The sequence below is a fragment of the Gallus gallus genome, chromosome 12 (assembly GCF_016699485.2).
Source record: "Gallus gallus isolate bGalGal1 chromosome 12, bGalGal1.mat.broiler.GRCg7b, whole genome shotgun sequence".
Classification (NCBI taxonomy): domain Eukaryota; kingdom Metazoa; phylum Chordata; class Aves; order Galliformes; family Phasianidae; genus Gallus; species Gallus gallus.
Window position 1 is genome coordinate 14,204,472 of NC_052543.1, and position 21,699 is coordinate 14,226,170.

Genomic DNA, 21,699 nt, shown 5'->3' on the forward strand with positions numbered 1-21,699 from the left:
CTGCACAATTTTAATCATTAAATGAGGTGGTCTTGAACTTTCAGACATAATTAAGAATATTTATAGGTTTAAGTAGTAAAGGATTATTACTTAAATCACTATGAAAAATTATTCCATGGTTTCTACTTTCTAGTTGTCTAATTGTGATTTTATCACTGTCCATTTTCCTTCCATCGGTATTAGCACCATTACCCAGTGCAAGAGCCTCTTCCAAACCATCAATACATGTGTGTGTACAACACAGAATCACTCTGCCAGAAACAATACAGCTGCCTCCTCTTTCACTGGAGACAAAAGAGCCACTTGTTCCAACTTCTTCTTTTTAATTAACTTTCACAAGCATAGTTTGCTATCTGTCTGCTGACACTGCTTTAAATAATGAGGGGACAGATCCCTGACTGATGTAAACCAGAAGGGTTCCTCTGGAAACAGTGCAGCTCTCCAGACTTCCACTTGCTCGTGTATGGGTTTTATAAAACCACTGAAGAGACAAAACCAGCTGGAAACATGAAGAAAAACCAGCCTTACCTACTCATTAGTATGGAACACCAGCGAGGTTTTTACAATGAATATTACATACAGCGAAGCACTAACCTTGAGGTGCAGTTGAACAGAAATGTTTCATATTAACTTATTCATGGCTGCTTTCATCCCTTTTTTAAAATGCAAAATTAATTGCTAACATTAAATCATATCAGAAGACAAGTTCAGGTTCATTTAATATTTATTAGTGGGTATCTATAACATTGACTAATTCTGTAACAATCCCCTCCCAAAATTTATAGTTAATGATCAAAAAGGCTATTCCTTTACAAGTCATCTGCCTATAGCTTTAGTAAAGAAAGCAAAGTGTATCAGCCAGAAACATAATTTCAGGAGGTGCAGCTCAGATACTGGATGTAACACATTCAAGAAAACACGATCTAAATTTCTGTATCTATCAGCAGATAAAGGATTTGTTTTCCATTAACAATGCGGAGTGTCCAGTAGGGCCCTCACTGCATTTTACACCACCAGTGCCTGCTGGTTTGGGTTTGGTCTTCTGGTGCTTTTCAGTGTTAAGGCTTTTGGCTGGCTCTGATGCTTTCTCTTCAGTGACTTATCAGTAGGTTTAAAAAGTAGGAACTCAGGACCCGAAAGCACTGCAAATTGCAAGAACAGGTGAGTGCTCAGGCACATATCTGGTTTGGCATTTTCATTCAAACTGGTTCCTAGCCACTGTTGCATATTTTTTTTTCACATTTTAGGCATTTGCAGCTATAAACCAAGCTTGAGACCTCTGCACGTTACCTTGCTGAACTACAGGGTAATTTCTGCCCAGCTACAATTACAGACTAACCAGGTGAGGAGCACGCTGGAAGCCTTTGCTGCGCATCAGTTTGGCTGAAGGCAGCTTGCCATCGCAGGGACAGCCCGACAGCAGAACTCAGACAATGAATTAATTGCTGTTTGTCACTGCCTTCAGTGAGTGGGAGTATGAAGAGCAGACACACTGGGAAGTGCCTCTCCAGCACTTTGCAGGCTTTTTTGGCAAAGGCTGGCCCCAACCAATTAATAGCCCAGGTTGGATCTGTCAGAGGCAAAATGGCTTCTGCAGTGAGCTGCAGCGTGGGCCTGTTTTCTCGGCCTCTCTCAACACCTTCCCATTTGTCATCTCTCCAGCCTTGCTGAGCGGTGCCGTATGCTCCCGGTTTGGCACCATGAGCCAATTAGGGGCTGCAGGGAACAGTGGCACACCGAGGTCTGGCGGTGGGGCCAACAAAACACACATCTACACCCAAAGCAGCAAGTTCATTCACAGGATGCTCCTTCTGCTTGAAGGATCACAGGAAGGTGAAACACAGATAGAACAAACACACAGGCAACACACAGCGTGAATACAAACCCAACAAAACTCCTTTTACCACTTCTTGCTCCAGCTCTGCAGTAGGCGATGCACTGTGAAAACCCCATCCACCTCCGTGCTGCCACATGGCTGACTGGGGCCGTGCTGGAGAATCACATTAGCAGCACTTCATCAGAGAATCATAGAGTTGTTTTAGTTGAAAGGGACCACTAAGAGCCACCTGGTCCAACTCCCCTGCAGTGAAACAGGGACACCTACAGCCCCATCAGGTGCTCAGAACCCATCCAGCCTGATCCTGGGTATCTCCAGGGATGGGGCATCCACCATCCCTCTGGGCAACCTGTGCCCTGTGCCTCACCTTCCCTACTTAAAGGGAAAATTTCATGGTGGTGCTGAACTCTTAGGCTTAAAATGAACAAAAAATTGGTCTCCAGGAGAAATTCATAACAACTTACCACCTTGACATGATATAAACATGTACACAGCCCAAAGGGGTAAAACTTGCCAGTCTGCTAATCTTGTCCTAAACCAGACTGCTTGGAGAGCCTTACAAACGTGGTAAGAAGTGTTGTGTTGGGGCTAGAAGAAGGGATGGAAGGTGTGAGTGCTGCAGCCCTGAGGGCAGGTTCAAGATGGAAACAGGAAGGTGATGTCCCCACCACCACCAGTCAGTGTGCAGCCAAGCAAGTGCCTTGCACCTCCATGGCCAACCTTCCACACTGCCCTGGTGATGAAGGGCCCCACCACGGAGCAGCAATGAGACCAGAACAGAACAGCATGGGACACAGATACATTCCCGGCACAGTCTTACATTCTCCAAAACTCGTGGAATTGATTTCTCTCTCTCTCTCACCCTTGCTCAGTCCAGTTGCAGGCGAAGGTGACATAGCTGTAATATTAATTTTACAGTTTTGCAAAGCTTAATGTATCTGCTTTCTTGTTAGTTCATTTCATTAATTTTGACTGTATGGATCATGTTAGGCTTGCATGCACATAATTGCTAAGGTTATAGCTCTATGGATAATTACATAACAATTTCTACATCTACTTGTACATGTCTGTGTACATGTAGATACATTATACACACCCATATGAATGTATACATTTATGCATATGCATGCAGGCATATTTGAGACTCATCGTTTCGTCCTTAAAATACTTTTCCACCAAACAAAAATCAACATCACGACACAGCAAGTTTTCTAAATGGAAATCTCTTTCTCTAGCGTTAAAAGCAATTCTAAGTGCATGGTGATGAACAATGACACCAGTGATTAATTAGGGGTTATTTTAATTAAACTTCTCCTATATGAGGTTTAGAAATTATCACGTTGCATATAAAAACATTCTGTTTGATATCAGCTTCAAGAAAGGACGGATTCAGAAATACCAGTATGAGCTTGCTTTAGTCACTAGCTCTCATTTGAGGCGGCAACACTTCTAGTGACTCACATCTTGGCAGCATGCAAGAGTTTTAAGGCCCAGATTCAGTAAAGTATACAAGGACACACTTGAATTTACAAATGGAGAGCCTCACTGGAGCTGCTGGAGAGTTTAGGTGCTGAAAATACCTGTGATTTTGCCATAAATCCCATGAGATTCCTCATTCGCAGAAGAGCCCCACTTTCTAAACTATCCCACTGCACGAAAATTAGGCCCCTCCTAACCAGATATCCTCCACATCTGAGTGCTCAAGCGCACAGCTCTAAGTGCTGTCCCCCATTCACTCAATAAACGAGCAAGGGGCCCTTCACTATTGCCTTTAAGTCAGCCTGACCAGAAGGTGGCTGCAATTTCCTGCAAGCGTTTCTCTCTTCTATTTAACTTAGAAAGTATTGAATGTTTGGTTCCACTATGCAAATATTTTTAATTCTATATACTTGCTAACGAGTGAATGCTACACACTGAGGTCACATCTTGTTTGTATTATTTTAATTAGATCTGGGGAGAGAAAATCCTACCAAATAAATCACGTGCCTGAAAATAAAATTCTAATATTAAAGATAAATTAGAATATTTTAAAAGCTTTAACAATTATCCATAGTGTTCTGCTTTGCTTTTAATTAAATGCTTAAGCCCTTCAAAGGGATTCATTAACACATCTGCAATTCAGATTAATTCGTTTTGTCACTGCTGTTTTGACAGATGGCCATATGTAGGATATGGTATTTTGCAAAGCAATCAGGCCACATGAGAAAAATTTGACAACAGATTGTGTTAATCTTTGAGGAAGTTTAATAATACGTTGAAAAATAAAAAGCATATTATAGAAATATATTTTCAATAAAACAGTACAAGATTTCAGAACTGCAGCTCTCTCCTAAACTATTCAATTACTGTTTGTATCACCGAGTGCTCTTCACTCATATCATTCCTGGGCCTTGGAACTGCTCCATGTTTTAAGCCTTGAGGGCTCATCCCTCTCTCTGATTCATGAGCACAGCTCCCATGGGCAGCAGCAAGTTACCCATCCAGAGGAGCTCAGGCAGCTGAAACTTTGCACCAGCGAAGAGTGCATTTGTTCCCACCACCAAAAGATCTGTTTTCAAATTCACTCACCACAAGGCTGGCTATTCTTGACAGCCTTAATCCAGCAAGCATTGCAACTCAGGGCCATACTGCAGCAGAGCATTTGAGCTCAGTCTTAGCCTTAAAGCATCCAAGTCCCTTTCGGTTTACAGCTTAAAATTAAGCTTTGTTGGACAGCAGCCTGAGCCCTGAGCACTTTGGAGGGCTGATCTCCCCACTTAGGGGAGCAGCATGTGAAGGACCTTAAGGTTGCAGTTCAATTTTGCTGCTGTTCAGCCAGAGCCCGGGCACAGCTATGGAGCCATCACTTAGCTTTGCATTATTAATTCTAGCTTAGTTTTTCTATTTTTCTTCTTCCTTTCTTCTTTTCTTTTTTTTTTCCCTAGGCAATGTCAATGGCTCTCCTCCACAGAATCTGAATGCTTCCTGACATTAAGATGCATTGGGAAAATTGAAAAATATACAAAATTATGGGTTATTCAGCACTTTTGAACCAAATTCTGATCTGCCAACAGCTCCAGTGAGACAAGCCAGATAAGTCAAATACAGTTCTCTTCTACTAAATGGTGATCCAAAAAGAAGTCAAAGAAATGAAGAATGCACTTTACCAATCCTGAAAAATTAAATGGTTGCCTGTGTGCTTCCCATGTCCACACCATTAACATTAATAACAGTGGGATGCACTCCCAGTCAAAAAGGCAGTAGGTGGTCATTAGAGATTCAGTACTTTTTAGAAACATCCTGGAGAAAATGTATTCACATGTTGAATTAAGCCTCTTTATATTATTATTTTTAGATGGAAAAAAATTCTGGCTGAATTGTGGCTAATGAATTCATCTTTTTATGTCAACTGCACTTGAAAAACTGCACTATGTTTTCTTTAGATTCAAATGCAACTAAATAAAACACTGATGATGATCTAATGCTCTGAAATTCTCTCTTCTTCATCATGTATTTCAACACAGGATTGTTTCTGTTTCTCAGTACACTCGCTGGGGACTCAAAACACTGCCTTTTGAAAGACCATTGTATTATCCCTTTCAGGCTTATTGAAAATGTAAGGCAATGAATCAACAGGCAGCAAGCCCTAAGCTGGTCAGCAACAAGAGCCAACCTGGGGCACCATGGACTCATTCAAACCCCCAGACAAAGGATGCATCAGCCAATCTCAGCAGTGGCACAAGGGTGGCATCCCCCTGCTGTGCAACCGATGCTCACTTAGCATTGCTCATGTCTTTGTCAGAAGAATTCAGAGATTCACACCTATCACCCAAATCAGGAGATGTTAAGGGAGAAGAGATGCCAACCTCAGCCTCAAAGCCAATGGGAACAGGTCCTCAAGCAAAGAACTATGACTGCCCCACCAGAAGGCAAAGGGAGGAACTGGGTTTGAACTGAACTGCAGCTGGGTGAAAACACAAAGAATCACACAGGTGGAGGAAACAGTGAAGCTGGAGGCCCAGGGAATGGTTTCTCCCATCCCACAGCTTGTGGTGCTCCCTACAAGTGGTTTCTGGGGAGTGAGTCTCCATGGGATAATTCACTTTTTTCACAGGGCAGCCGATATTTGTCCACTTTTCACGCAGATCGGATACAGGGAGGGAAACACGGCGGTTCACCCCAAGCTCCTCAGGCCGAGGAGGTGCAGGGTTTCAGCTGTGAACCACAATCTCCACTGACAAGATTGATGAGTGGGATGAAAGGTAAGGGCTTGCTGGGGGCAGGAGAAAGAGTTAACCCCCGATCAATAAATGAAACCATCAGTAATACTTCGAGATCAGACCACAAGAAGAAATACAGTGTGTCTATCAGCCTTGTTCATGTAGGCTATCGCCTTACTGGTTTCCTTCACCTTCCATTCGGTGCAGCAAAGCATCAGTGCAGGGTGAGAGCATAGGCTAATCCCTAGGGAACATGTTCCACTTCAGCTTAGAGGCTGAAACTCATTAGCTCTCAGACGCTCCTAGTGGCATGTGCAAGGACGCACGATATCATTGCACTTTTGACATTCTCATAAAGAAGAAATGGATGTATGAAACCAGTAAATCTCCAAATACACCCTCCTGGAAAGGAAGTAGCAACAGGACAAAATTCTGGCAGCAAAGCATGGATGTCCAAACAGGCAGGTCTCATCTGGAAAAGAGGCAGGAGATATGGACTGAAGCAAAAGAGAAGGACTGACCTCACTACATGGAGAAGTTGGCCATGGAAAGATGCAGGAGGGAAGCTGCAGGGGCAGAGCAGAGCCAGCACAGCAAAAGGCTGAAGCAGAGAGGATTGTGGCCGAGGGAGAGATGGGTGTGGGAAACCAGCAGGTCAAAAGATGAGGAACAGACTCTGGAAGGGTTCTGCTCACAAACAAGGACGAAACTGCTAGGAGATACTGGCAGCCATTGAGGAAAGAGAGAGAGATTTAGCATGTGGTATTAAAGGAGGACACTGAAGGTGACAGCCTGAACGTGCCTTTCAGGATTTTTCCGCCTCAGCCTCAGGATTTTATTGGGAAAGACAGGCAGGAGTTAATGCTGCTAAGCTGATACTAATGACTAATTAGTATGAGTTAAACTGTTAATTAGAAATTAGCGAAGTAGCTGCAGGGGTTCAGAGGCAATGCCTGTAGAATGCCTATGGGAACGCGAGCTGAGCAAGGGTGATGCTGGAGCCATGAGCTGGCCTCAGCCATCTAGGCAGGGCTAGGAGGTGCTCTGCCCACAGCTCTGTGGGGCTGAAACCCCTACCCCTATTCTTTTTGCTCATTTTCACCATTTCAATGAGACCCGCACACAAGTTCAGTCCCACCACTTCTCTGTAGACCAGCACAGCCAGCCCAAGAGCCTTTGTGGTCAGAAGCACACCTCACCCCTGGAAAGGGAAAGGAAGCAAAGCACAGAAGCTAAGACACCTACAAACTGCATGGCTGAGATACTCAGCCTGAAGAGATGCATCTTCAGCCAAGAAACCGTGACTCATTGTTAATGTTTCCAGGACATAAGATCTAGAAGTGATTCATTTGGTTAGAAAAAAAACAGTCCTGTCATTTTTCATTCTGAGGTAGTGTTCATTTCAGATCATTTCTACCAATTTCCTGTTAGCAGAATGAAAGTAAACTCTTACGGTACCAAGACTTTGAATCTCCCTTAACAGTAACTACAGAAACTACTGCCCTTGGAAATGAACCTAAAACTCTTTAACTCTTTCTTTAAGAATTTGTTGCAGATTTGATCATCTTCAGCAGAGCAATTAAACCAAAGCCAGAATGTTTATTTTGTTTGCAGAGAAGAAACTGATTGAAACCATATTTATAGCCTTGGAGAAGAGTCAAAGTCCTTCTGAACTATTAGCCAAGTATGCAGATTATTAATTGCCATAAAAGCCATTTACAATATGCATTTGATATCTGCATTGTTAACAGTGTCTGCTTTGGTCAAAGTAAAATAGCTTAGCTGGATTTTCTCCTCCCTAGAGTGAGACTGGAAAGCATCTGATATGAATTTCAGCAAACTAAATACTTCCCTTCCTCACAGAAATTCCTGTGCATATCAGTCAGTGAGTCTTAACCTCAAAAAAGAATTCAGGATCTGGATAATAAACTTGGAAATTTTCCTTCAGCTTAATTTACAAGCAAGAAAAAGAAAAAAAAGGGAAGATAAAAAGAGCAGTCTTTAATTTTAATGGGATTCTTGGTATTAAGCTTTGGTCTAAGCACCTCTCTCTGGAGATGATCGAAGTTCATTCCTCACCAGAAATGAAAATGCCCCTCTACCAGGCAGGCATCGCTGGCAGATAGATTAACACCCCGAAGCCTTCTATTTGCAATATAGATCTAAAAGACGCAGCTCTTTGCAAAGAAAATATAGAGAGCGCAGCTGCTGTAGCCGTAGCCTTAGCAACCACACCTGTTTTATACTCACGTCGGCTTTCATACATGCTCCTGGACTGGGCCCAGATTTTGAATGGATCTGGCTTTTTCTGCCCAGAAGCGTCGGGTTGGTCGGCAGCCGGCGGCTCGGCGGCGGGGTACTCCGGCAGCACCTGCGTGCTGTGAGCGGGGGACGCGGTGTGCCCGCTGCGGTGGCTGGAGACGCTGTGCTGAGAACTGTTTTGGCTGTCTTTCCTTTCAAGTGGTTGCTGTAAGGAAGAAAGCAAGCGGAGAGAGAGAGAGAGAACAGACGGTTATTGGTCTTTGAGTGGGTGTTTTCCATCAATTTTTCTCTCTTCTTTGATCAGGCTTTCTGCGTGCACATAAGTAAATATATAAATCACAGTTTTGCTGCCACCGGTTAATGCTGGGTACAATTAAATTCCCCGGTAACACATTTTGATAGACTGACAGAAAGAGATATGCAAAACAAAGTCATTTATCATAAAAAAACATGCAGTTCTCCATCTTGCACATAAACCAAACCTCAATCTCATTCTAGGTTACAAGTTTCAGCGCACTTATGTCTTCCTACGTAAGTCAGAAAAACTCAACCACCTTCTACTCAGATCACATTAAAGTCTGACTTGAGCCTGCAAGTAAACAGAAATACGACCAAATTTCACTGTGAGAACTTGAGCAGCTCCCTGCAACAGATCCAGGCACAGTCCTTACTACGAGAAACACTTTTCCCTTGCAGCCCCCACACTGCAAGTGGGTTAACAACAGAGTGCCAACTTCGTGTCTCTGCTTCCCAGAGCATCCAGAGGATTATAGCAGACCTTCACAAACATGAGAACGTCTACTTATGGTTTGATTTCTTTGTTTTAATTGAGCACATTAGGAGAGGAGAAAATACTTGCCCCTAATTCAAAGCTTATCAAAAAGCAGTACCTCAAGAGCTCTGTCTGCTCAATATTTAGCTAAGCAGGGTACATAATTCTTAAATTTACAACGGTGTGCTCAAATGAAGCACAGATCACATTTGCATTGCAGAGAGAGACATACAGCTTGGTGAGCATGGAGGTGATGGGCTGGTGGTTGGACTAGGTGACCTCAGTGGTCTTTTCCAACCTTAATGATTCTATGATTTGTACTACTCAGTATGCAGCAAAGTCCTCCCTCATAAAGTGCTCCCCAAAGGCTTTTCAATGGAGATGACCCTGGCACCAAGGCTGAGTCCCACCTCCCACCTGCTCCAGCACAGGGAACTAGTGTGCTGTCCTTACAACATCCACAATTTCCTGGTCAAAAGTGGTCAGTCAGAAAAAATAAAACCTGCTGACTGAAACACTGCAACAGGAGTCTCAGCTTTGAGAGACGCTGCCATACCAAACCTAGATGGGGCAGGGAGCAGAGCATGGCAAGATGGAGGGCTGAGTGCACACGGGTGTGAGGACCCGTTCCTTTGCACCCAATGCAAAACCTCAGGTGGCCAATGCTCCTCCACAGTGGGGACAAACTGATTACCGAGGAGAAAGTCACCATACCAGCATGCCCTTCTCTGAGTCTTAACAATAATTTTTTCTGGTTTTCAAACTGCACATATTTTTGCGTTTACATTAAGACAAAAAAAAAAAAAAAAAAAAAAAAAAAAGTCCAAATGGTTTTGACATTCCAGCCTCACATTCACATTGTTGTTCCACCACTAGCACTTTTTAAAATGTTATCTCGATTGACTAGAATGTGAAAATGCCTTTGTCCTTTAAAGTAATTTTGAACAAAGCATGCCTGCTGCGATTACTCATCCACAGACTTTCAAATACAAATATCTGAACCGATTTCAAACATTTTTAGCTTTTTAAGTGGTAAAAGAAGCTAATTCACATGCAGCCCTTCAGTCTTTAAATGCAGCAGTTTAAAACCATCTATGCTGTACATAGTCACTCCTTTGTAATTTAAAAAAAAAAAAAAAAAAAGGAACACACACACACACACACACACACACAGAAAAAAAAGCAAAAAAAAAAAACCCAACAACCTAACCCACATTACAACCATCTGGATTGTTTTGTTTGTTTGGTCAAACTACTAAAATAACTAAAAGCATCCTGGGAATCTTCAGGCCAATCTCCCTGGAAATAGCTGGCTTAAAGAACCTGGAGTATGGGAACTAAGATGGGACTAAGATTCATTCATCCACTGGGGAAATCTTGAGAACTCTCTGAAAACTTTCTGATTTAAAGAGAAACAAAGTTGGAACTTGCAAGAGCTCTCTCACTTTATGATATGGAAGACCTAAATATTGAACAAGCTATGAATTCTGTTTTCTATTTGAGTTGCACATGGAAGTGTCAGCACATCTCAAGCAAAACCACCTCTAATTAAACTAGGGTTGCAACTGCAAATACAGAGACATTTTGCAAGAAACAGGGGAAAACTTCTTCAGAGGGACTGTTGTTTTTCCCAACAATAACATGTTTAGAAAGGCTGAAATGTCTCAGTTTGGGAGCTGAAGACAAGAGAAAGGGCACTAAATTGCCCAAGGCAGTAAGAACGGCCCTGCCTGACTTTGCAGAGTCTCTGGTCCTCTCTAGATCTATAGGTAAGAATAAATACCTTGCAAAAAATTTTTTCTTGACCAAAACTGGCTAGAAAAGAAGACCAGAATGATAACCCCAAGTCCACTTAGGCAGACTGCACACTGAAATAAAGGTGCCGGGTATAAGAGCCAGGACTGAAAAAGCGGAAGGCTGGAGCTCCTTATGCCCCAGGTCTGAGTATGAAATTTAGGGATGCATGTTCTGTCAGTTTCCCTATGCCTGTGCTGAAAGTTGATAGTGCTGATCCTGCAAAATGTAAGTTGGGTAAAACATAGAAAATATAGAGGTGGCTGCAGGTGGGGATGTGTTGGGTGAAGAAACCTGCAGCACAACTGAACACCTCAGGTTGTGGCACCTGGGTCCCAGGCATAAAACTGCAAAAGGGGAGAGCTGCTGAGGTTTGCTGACATAGGGAGAAAAGGTTTCTCAATGGAGTGGGAAGCATCATACACGTGTGCTGTGAGCCAGTTTCTCCTGACAAAAACAGGATATCAAGCAGAGTCCCAAGTACTGCCTATCCAGCCAAAACACGTGGCATGTCTCTTGTCAGGGACAGGCTGTGAATACGAATTGTATTTTGGGTCACCACTCAGCTATGCTGACAATGTGCTTATTTAGACCCAAAAGAAAAGCAAGATGTCGGGAAGAACGTGGCACTTTCTCCTCCTGCAGGGATGCTGTCTTCTAACGATCAAGCTGGGGAGTTTTGTGCTGTTTGGGAAAGCTGGTGGTGGTGGTGGTGACAGCAAGCAGAGTTGGGAATGAGAATCTTTGCCCCCTGGTGGAGTGTTTTGATGCAAGCAACCAAAAAAAAAAAAAAAAAAAAAAAAAAAAAAAGGAAAGAACAGAAAAGTTTGTTTTCATCCATGTTATAGCAGGATAATTGCAGGGGAAATTGCTACACAAAGGGAACTTGTTCACTGAAAATGTATACCCACAGGCAGTCAATACAAAAACACTGTCTATTTGCATTTAAAGAAGAATCAATGGGAACTGAGCACAAAGCAGTAGCACAGGGAGCTAGCTGCGGATACAGCCTTGGGCACAGCATAGGTGGGAGGAAGGACATGAAGTGCCCAATCCCTTGCTGGGCTGCAACTTCAAGTTCTAAAGAGCTGGCCCTGAAGATTAAAAAAAACACAAATCATTCAGCTCTTTCACCAACATTAAAAACCTCTCTCAGAAGCTAAGAAACACAGCAAAGCTCATCTGAAGATGCACAGGTTGAAAAATACAGCTCAGAAAAATTCAACTCAAGGTAGAAAACTATTCCCAGACCTTGCCACAGCTCCGGCATGAACAAAGATACCTCCTCCATGCCGGGATGTACCCAACAGCCTGAAGTCAGCCTGGTGGGAATACAGGAATGGGGCCGGCAGCTAAAAATAGTGCTCCGTGGAGAAAGAGACAGCTGCTAGCAGTGAGTCGGGAGTGTGTCGGGACTTTGGGAGAGGATAGGGGTAATGAGAGCAGACTTCGCACTGAGCTGGGAGGAGCAGAGGACCGAGAGATCATGCCAAACCCATCCCAGCAGGGAGTATTGTGATGGGATTGGGTGGGATAGGATGGATGGGAACAAAAATGTGCAATGCAGCAGCACAGTGATGCAGCGGTGCACATCGTCACTGCTAATTGTCAATGCAAATGATCTGGCATGCAGGCAGCAGGAATAGGATGCTTTCCTTATTGTGCATCCTGTGCTTCCAAGGCCACAGCATCACCTGGGGCTATATCAGAATTTACTAGAGGGAGCCTAAAGCAAGGCAATAGGTGAGGAGAAGTGCACGAGGGGCTGCTCCCTAGGGCTGACCAGCTCCTCCAAGCAGACAGGAGGAGGCAATCTACTACTGCCTTCAGACAGGTGTAGCCCTGCAGCCTCTTTGTTCCCCAGGCAGGATTACACGGGTTCAGCTGCTGCTTGGACTCAGGGCTTACTCTGTCTCCAAACAAATGTGGGCAGAACGCAGGGCTCAGCTGGCACAGTGGCTGCAGCCAGACTTGGAACTGAGCGCAGCAATTCCTGCTCCGACTGGGGGAAAATGTGCGGGCGGGAGCAGAAACGTGCCAGACACGGACGTATCCTACACGCCGGCTTCTGTTTTACCAAAGGCTGAATTAATCCCTGCATATGACATAGAAGCGAATGCCCAGGGTCTGACATGCCTGAGCCCTGCGAGGGAGCGCACCCCGTGTTCTGCCTCCCCGCATTAATGCGAGCTGACAGCTGTATAGGCCTGCCCTCACGTGACTGTAATCAGTGCTGCCCTAAGCCATCAGAATCACATTAATTATTGCAGGGCTTTCTTTGGGGAAGAACAGAGAACTCATATTGTAAGCAGGAGCCTCCTGTTCAGCCCCTTAGCAAAGCCCTTGCCCAAGTTGCAGCACTATGGCCAGCGCCCGGCTCTAGGGATGGACTCTGATCCTTATGGGTCCCTTCTAGCCCAGGATATTCTATGAAATGAATGTCCTCCTATTTGTTTGGTGCTGGATGCAGGGTTTGGTGCCCATCAAGGAGTGTGGGTGAAGTTTGGCACCATCTTACAGCACTGCAAAAACCTCTCTTGCGCTCTGCTTCCCCAAAGCTACTGGGAGAGAAAAGCCCATTTTTTTCCCATCATCAGAAAATTCAAAACTTTCAAGCTCAAGTATTTCATTTCCTTTAAAATAAAATATTTCATTCTGTTGCATTTAAATAGCATATTAGTATCTTCCACAATATCACGCACGGAGCTTTAATGACACTTTAGATCACAGCTTGCACGCTATTAGCTAGCATGTCACCCAGCTAGCAGCTTTACATGGAAATAAGATCAGAAGGGATAAGAAAGGGATAAGAAAACACCTTTTTTTTTTTTTTCTTTCTACTTTTTAGTAAGGAAACTCACACCTGCAGCACAATCCTGGTCAGCAGGAAAATGCCTGCAGAGCAAGCATTCAGACTCTATCCACATGAAGCTTCACACACGTTCTGCTGGGGCTTTGTCTCTCCCGACACAGCGCACGCTGCTACGTTCTGCCTGTAATCCAGCTGAGGGCATCCAGGAAAACTCGGGGAGTTAATGGGAAAGGTTGGTGCCTACAAACACCCGACAGAAACTGCTATCTGGCAAGAAGGTGGAGCCTCTCGGCTTTCCAAAAGGAAACAATAGCCTTTTTTTTGGTAAGTTAAACAGCAGAGAGGCTCATCTGCCGGGAAAGGGGATCTGCAAACCTGAGGCTTTATTTGCAAACTGCACTGCATTCCCCTCCTATCTCCCCATGCAGTACGAGCCGTGCAAGGTAACCACGGCTGCAACAGAAAGACAACTTAAAACAATTGAAACCCACAAAGAAAAGCAGCCCAACTCATCCCTCCTCCACCCAGACGGACAGACACACATAGCAGTGAGAAGCGCTTACCGACTTTGGGCTCTTCTTTGGGACCGGCAGTCCTGAAAAATGGCAACAAGGGAAAAACAAACATTAGCATTTAACCGTTACCTTCTTGTACAGACCAAAAAAAAAAACCCGCCTAGGTGTTTCATCCGAACGCAGCCATCTGCAGAGTTATGTCAGCTTTCGCTCTCGCGTCGGAGTTACCAGTCTGTTCATATCGAATCAAAGCCCGGGGAGAGGGGGAGCGAGCGCGGCAGCGGGGGCGCGGGGGGAGAGCTCGCTCCGCATTAGCGATGCTGACTTGTGCCGCAGCCACCAGGAGGCTGGAGAGGAACCCACAGCCCCAGCACAGTCCCAGGCGCTCCCCCGGCTGCCGGCAGCCTGCGCTCCCAATTAAGCTGAGGATGTTTCCTTTTGACGCGACCCGTTTGTCAACTGCACCGGGCCAATCACAGCGCTGCAGGGGGAACAGGTTGATTTTTTAAAAAGTATTTTGCTAGAAATAGATCCCCCCCCCAATAAAGGAAATGTGCATAGAGCTGGGAGGCGAGGCGAAACAAAAGCATGCAGAGGAGCGAGCTTTTATCCCTAAAAGCGTGAACACTGCGGAGAAAACACGCTTCCTTCCTGCCCATCCTGAGTATAAATGTTTGAAGGCGCAGGTTTTATCTGCCAGCTGCGATTTCAGGGCTTGAAAGCAGCACTGCGAGTCCTAACCCCAGGAGGATGATGGGGGGGCTCACACAGGTTGCATTCCATGCAAAGGGAGAGCACAGGAGAAGGTTTTTTCAAGGACAGTTTTACATTTCGAAGCAGCCTGTGACAAGTGTGAGCCAAGGGAGAACTCAAGTGGGATTTCTACCAACTACTTCTGCGTGGCTCCGTTCCCAGCAAAGCAGACACTTGTCGGGGCCGTTTGCCTACAGCGCAGGACAAGCTGCCCCCTGGGCAGGCTGCAAATCCTCCCCCTCTCCCGTGCTGCTGGAAAGGAGGGGAAACCATGCTTTGCTCTACACGGCACTCCAGAAAACAACCGTAAACCAAAACACAGATCACCCTCCACACTAAGTGCTCAGCAATTCAGACATTTGAAATCTGCTTTTGTCTTTAGGATGTGATTTATGTGGCGTTTATGCTGCATTATGTTTACCACTTCATGCATTTTGTCTGTGCTAAGAACCATGCCCTCATCTAACTTTTGCATGGAGAATAAAATATGTGATGGAAGCGAATTACAAATGTGTCTTGAAAGAAACTCATTTTAAGGTAATTAGGGAAATGCTAGTTCTGAACTGGGAAGTTCCACAATTAAAAATGATAAACAGAGCTCACTTTGCTACCTGCTCACAGGCAGCAATAAAAACTGAGTACTCCAAATGAAACAGTTACAGTTTTTGAGGAATATCTGAGCTCTGCACATCACTCTGGTGCATTTCCAGGCAGAAGCAAATAGCCCTCCAGGCAGTGATTGATCGAGGGGCAGCAAAACATCAAAACTGTCTGAACTAAAAAACTAAGGCTGCAGCTTAATTTCTGCTGACAGTGATTGTGCTTGCATAATGGGCTTTAAAAAGTAAAGCCCTAATTTTTAACAGGCATCATTTATCATAGACATAAGCACACAGATAAAAATTCTCCCTCTCCCTCCTTCCACATGCATGCACACACATTTACTCTCCCCTTCCAAGAGATGCTCTTTCCTATTAAATCAATAGGTAGAACAGATCTCCATGCATGCATGCACCCTTGGCCGACCAACATGAGCCTGAAGAAGTACTACAGCAATTTAAACGTTCATTGCAAAAAATAAAGCTCAGATGCAGCTGGGCTGTCGGTTCAAATTGTACCAAAATTTACTGCGTTGCAGTGCAACCATTAGATGTTAAAATTTACTAAGTACGAACTACCGAGCAAACCTTTCCTTCAAAGTTCGCCATTCATTTCAGCTGTCCCAGTGCCAAAGAGATGGGAAACGGTTAAAAAATGACAGAAAATACACACAAGGCCATTGTGCAGTGGGTACTTCAGAGGCCGTTGAATCTCACAGTGTCACCGCAAAGCAAGCAGTAATTGATTTTTACCAAAATATGTGACTGCAGAGCACATTCACAAACGCTGCCAGTTTTTCATGGGACAAACTTCCAGTCAGGGGAATAACCTGCCTGTGCATTTTCCTGTGTTTAAGTTATTTATTCACCTAATTAGGTACTGATTCCAAACCTCCAGCTCTTGACACAGCAGGCCAAATGAGCCAATGATAGGCATAATGTGTAGTTTTCATGCTTAGATGATGGAAGGGATGCGGTATTTAATAGCGAGGAACACAAAGCTTGCATAGGTTCTAATTCCTGGGTGTGCCACTAGCAAGGAAACACCAAGCTTTTCTAAAAAGTTTATGGTAGAAATAAGTGCCCACCGCTCTGAATTCAGGATGGTGTCAAATGTGAATTACATTCGTCTTTCTGCTACATTAACCATCTCCCATCATGGTTAATGCAACAGGCACTGCTCATGCCACGCAATGCCTGGCTGTGCCCATCCTCCCTGTTCTCTCCTGAAAGCTTTTAGGAGGTAAATGGACCACATGCAGACCTGACACCCACTTTGCTTCTCTTTTGCATTTCCTAGTGTTCTGGTGGTCACAGTCATAACACATTCCCATCCCTTGTGGTCAAGAGAAGCCACAAGGCTTTGCTGCCGCTCCTCAAATCTGCTAACAGAGCAGTAAGAGTTGATATCAACACTTTTTGTAATGCAGTTCTGAGATTTAAACCATAAACACATCTATCACTTGAAATGCAGCTCCTAATCTTGGGGTTTTTTTTTGGAGGTGCAGATGATAGAAGATGGAAGGTAGAGCCTTGGAAGAGGCTTTTGTCATCATAGAGTTAACTGTGTTTTAAAACAAACTGGCACATCTGGTAAACAATGTCAATATGACCTAAACCCCCATGAATGGGCTCATTGTAGCTTCTTACAAAATGTGACTGGAATTAAATTAATTAGAAAACACAAATTACTCTCCTCTAAATAACAATGTAATAAAGCAACTGCTTAATGAAAAATACCAGTGATCAGTGAGCAATCCGCAAGCACAAAAAAACCTCACAAGCTCGTCAGTAAGGGAAGAAAGGCTTCATACAAGGTTAGTCAAAAATGAGTCAGAGGCAAGGATCTAAATTAAACTAATTATCACAGAGATTATTACATTTATCTTAACAAAAACCTCTCTCTTTTTTCCCCAGCACTCCCTAAAGCTCTATGTACAGCTGGCTGCATCCATCTGCTCAACTATGTTTTGTAATACAGGGAAAAAATGCAAATCCTTATGCAAGTTCTGTACCATGACTTCAGCACTCTTAATGCCTTTACCCATCAGGAGCAGCTCTTCTGTTGGGAGCGATGCAGCGCACAAAGTGAGGCCACAATGTGGTTCATTTAATACTATTTAGCATGCGTTAATTTTGCATTCTCCTGCAGTAAAACTTTTGATGCAGAGAAACTGGAAGTACCTCAGCCTGACCTGTGAGGGATAATGGAAAAACCCAAGGACAACACTGGAAATCACCCCCCATATTTCTGCCTGTGACATGTGGGAGGCCTCGAGTTTTACAGGAATATTTTCTCAAACCTTTTGACTTAATGCAGCCAAAATACCACAGGAAGACCACAATAAAAGGCAAATTCTGTTCCACTGAACATATACGGAATACAGTGTGTAACTACAAATCTGCACCATAACCTGGGCTGGATTTGGGTGACAGTTCTCAGAAGGCCACAGGCACTCAAATATTTCCCAGATGGACACCAGACACATCATGCCTCATCCCACAGCCGCACATTATAGAGACTGTGGATCAAAATGACCAAAGGCTGAGTCTGAAGGAAGACATCCACTCCTCCCCTCTGAATGGCTCGGTCACATGAAGGTCAGATGGCGAGAATAGCTCTCCCTCTACTACAAATACATATATATACACATACATATATATTACAGCAAGGTTTCAGCTGAAGTTGAAACAATTCAATACCAGTTTGCACAATCCACCACAGGACAAAGGTGCCTGAGATTGCTAAGAGCCCATCCAGAAGGAAGACGTATTTACTGCTTACAATGCCAATTGCTACTGCTAAACATTTTTTGCTTTGGAGTGCTCTCATACACAGAGAAAACCAATAACTGTGATGTGATCTTCACTTCCAGTGATCACTTAACGTTTCCAGCCAGGGCACTCTGTGGTCCATCTGCGTGCAACAACAAAATAGCCATTGGCGAGCCTAGGTGTAAAGGTCACCCATTTGGTTTTGCCATTATGTGTGAAGCCCAGAATGTACAACAGCTGAATATTAGGGGGAGAAGAATCAAAACGCAAGGAACTGAACATTTCAGACCGTGTCATGAAGGTTAACATTTACAGAGAAAATGTTTCTGCCTGGGAAAGAAAACCAACACAAGTTTTCTAAACAGTGCTGCTTACACTGCACTGAATAAAAGCCAAAGGCTGTATCAAAGAAAGGAGACACTCTGAAAGATGAGGGGTGAAGTAACGGAGCCAGGGAGTACACAGCCACACAACTGGCACCGCACATCGATCGTGTTCTCCTACCAGCAAAACAAGGAACTCTAAATAATTAACTCAAATGGCCATTAGTGCTGCAGGGGGCAAGGGAGGGGAGGTTGGTGGTGACAAAGCAATCCCTTTGGTTCTGTATAATCCACCGCCACAGAATTTTTAATAAAGGACAAATATCTAACAAAAAATAGATGGAAGTCGATCTTTTCCGGACTGAAGAGCACACCAGAGTAACTGGCAGCAGGAGACACAAGTCTGCACTTAGCCACAAGGAGCAGCACCAAAAAAAGAACCACCACCAAAAAGAGAAGACCTTCCTTGTCCCTCCCTGTCACCCTCATCTGCAGGAGTGTCACTGCACTAGCGAAACTCAGCTCTGCAACACAGGCTTCAACTGAGAGAATAACGTACATGGGAGGAATGCAGCCTTGCTATAAATCAAGATTGGTAGCTATCAAATAATGAGAAAATTGCCATGTTTCTCATGCTAATGCTATATGCTAATGCTAATAGAGTGGCGTTTTCCAGAGACCATCTCAGGCTTTCTTAACCCACTGGCACTAGCAAAAAACATAATGAGGCATAGTACATTATCATCAACAAGAGTTTCAGTTCTAGGTGCTTTAAAGATGCTTAATTGTGTTAACACCAATTACTCATCCTTGGTCAGGATGCCAAATAATTCTCTGCAATCCCAAGTTCAGTCATATTTCAGCATCTCAAACCAGAAGTGATAAAGAAGATAAAGGCCAATAAAATGCTATTTAATTACTACAAATATATAAATTTAACTATGTTGTAAGAAACATATGGCAAATCCGAGGCAGTAAGATAATAAAGCAATTGAGAACTAGTGTGACCCTCATCCGCATAGCTAATGATTGAAATCACATCAACCATTGTTATGACTTCATTTATGAAGTTTATTAAAAGAAGAGCTTTTCCTAAAGCTCAAGCTGTTGGAGCCGTTTGTTTAAATGAAAACTGTAGTTAATATTTAAACAAATACATACACATCAGATTTCTTAAACCTCAGGAATCTGAGAAGGTGAATATCAGAATTGAAGCAATTAGAAACCCTCATGTCCTTTGCATATACATATGGGTGTAGGTATGCATGTGAACACCTGTATTAGGTATATCTTTAATGCATTTCCATGTACTCAAACATAAATACATGGCTATGCATGAAGACAACCTACCTTTTCTCACCAGCACCCAAGCCCATGAGTTGCATGCTTTACTTCCAGAGCACACCATGATTCTTTGCTCAAAGAATTTATTATTGTCTCTGAGGCTAAGTGAAACAAATCAGGGGTTCCATTTCTGGCTTGGAGAGGCTTGGTCCCAAACTCCACCTCCTCAGCTGGCTGTCCCACGGCATGGCCATGTGGGTCCCCAAGGGAGGTGGCACCTGGTGGACTACCTCAGGGGTCCCTCCATGAATAGCATGGAGCAGGCCACTAGAGGAAAAACCATATTTTGCTGCTGTCACATCCATATTTATCCTGCCCATCAACAGTGTTTGTCTTCACACTTGTCACAGCATCAGTACAAGGTGTAAATCCACATGGTCAAACCTGTTTGGTTTATGGTGGGTTCTATTATGTCCTATTTGGAGATCAGCCTTCACAAAGGGGACGCCTGCAAATAAGGCCTCCTGGCATTAGTTTGCTGTTGATTTTAATAAGTAGCATCCCATAACAATATGCTAATATTTACAGAATGCTTAGCCAGATTCAGCCCTGGGGCATGCACTGACACGCATCACACACTGAGACAGAAGATCTTTATGAGAGGACAATAGATTTGCACATGTTCCCAAAAAACATAATGTTATCAATTTAGAGTACAGTTTTCTAGGAAAATAAATTAGCAGCTCACTGTAATTCCAAGTATGTAACTGTGCATCTCAGGAAGTAACCTTCGAGGATCAGGATGGAGTCAAAACTTCCACCTGCCACATCCCTACCAACACGACCTTCCTGGTCATGGGAGCACCATCCCCAGCTGCACCATCACCCAAAGTTCAGCCTTCTTGACCCAACCCATCTGCACTACCTGTCCTGCTGGCTCCCCATGTACAGGTCGAGGTACACTGCAGGTTTGCTGGCACAAAAGGCACTGTTTTAACACTCTCAGTTATCAGCACCAGCACAAAGAGCAGAACACCAGACCAAGGAAAAAGAAACATTAAATGAAGAAATAGGAAATCCCAATGGAGAGTGCAAAATAAATAAATATATAAATTTAGAATAGAACTAGAGACATGAGGACATATTTAAAAACAATGTCTCAGAACAAAACCATCTACTAGTGCATTACAAAACCATTCTTCCTCACTTTTGCCCACCTGCTATTGCTTCTAATGAGTCTCCAAATGTGTTTAATTACAGCGATAAACAACGACCTTTCTTGGATTCCTGATACCTCATTAATTCTGTTATGACTGGCTATTGTAATGCCAAATCAGGGCAGCAGCCACTGCAGTGTGGCTGATAAAAACCCACTCCTTATAGGCACATGCATACCAAAATGCCACACTGGAGGGTGTAAGAGTAGGAGGAAAACTGGGTGGAATAAACCCCCCCAAGTTGCACAGCTCCAAGTCTGCTCTATTTGCTGTGCAAATCTCAACGAAGATGTGGGAGGCACATCTCGAGTTAAATCTGCCTTATCTAGTGCCTGGTATTAGGTTCTGCTGTGCCACCTTGTGTTATATCACATTATGTTTGATTCAAAACAACACCATGTGGGTTTGGGTTGCTCCACTTCTACCACTTCAGCATTTAATAACAAAAACAAACCAAACATAAGGGGAAAAAAAGAAACACACACAAAAAAAAACACACACAAGAAAAGCATAAAAAAAACACAGCAACTTTCAAAACCTCAAGCTAGGAAGCACAA

General features: G+C 43.8%; 1 protein-coding gene across 45 annotated transcripts in view; it reads right to left on the minus strand.

Annotated features, from left to right (window-relative positions):
- The window catches only part of MAGI1 (membrane associated guanylate kinase, WW and PDZ domain containing 1), a 293,011-nt gene that overhangs the window by 22,839 nt on the left and 248,473 nt on the right, over window positions 1-21,699 (minus strand). For 32 of the 45 annotated variants that reach the window (XM_040646359.2, XM_040646368.2, XM_015293281.4 and 29 more), the window contains 3 exons: window positions 14,240-14,271; window positions 8,287-8,503; window positions 2,658-2,735 (listed from right to left, as the gene is read on the minus strand). In XM_040646359.2, the coding sequence (XP_040502293.1) occupies window positions 2,658-2,735; window positions 8,287-8,503; window positions 14,240-14,271 (327 nt within the window). Of the gene's footprint in view, window positions 1-2,657; window positions 2,736-8,271; window positions 8,504-14,239; window positions 14,272-21,699 lie in introns of all 45 variants that reach the window. The other 13 variants (XM_040646375.2, XM_025154746.3, XM_025154745.3 and 10 more) reach the window with 2 other exon arrangements.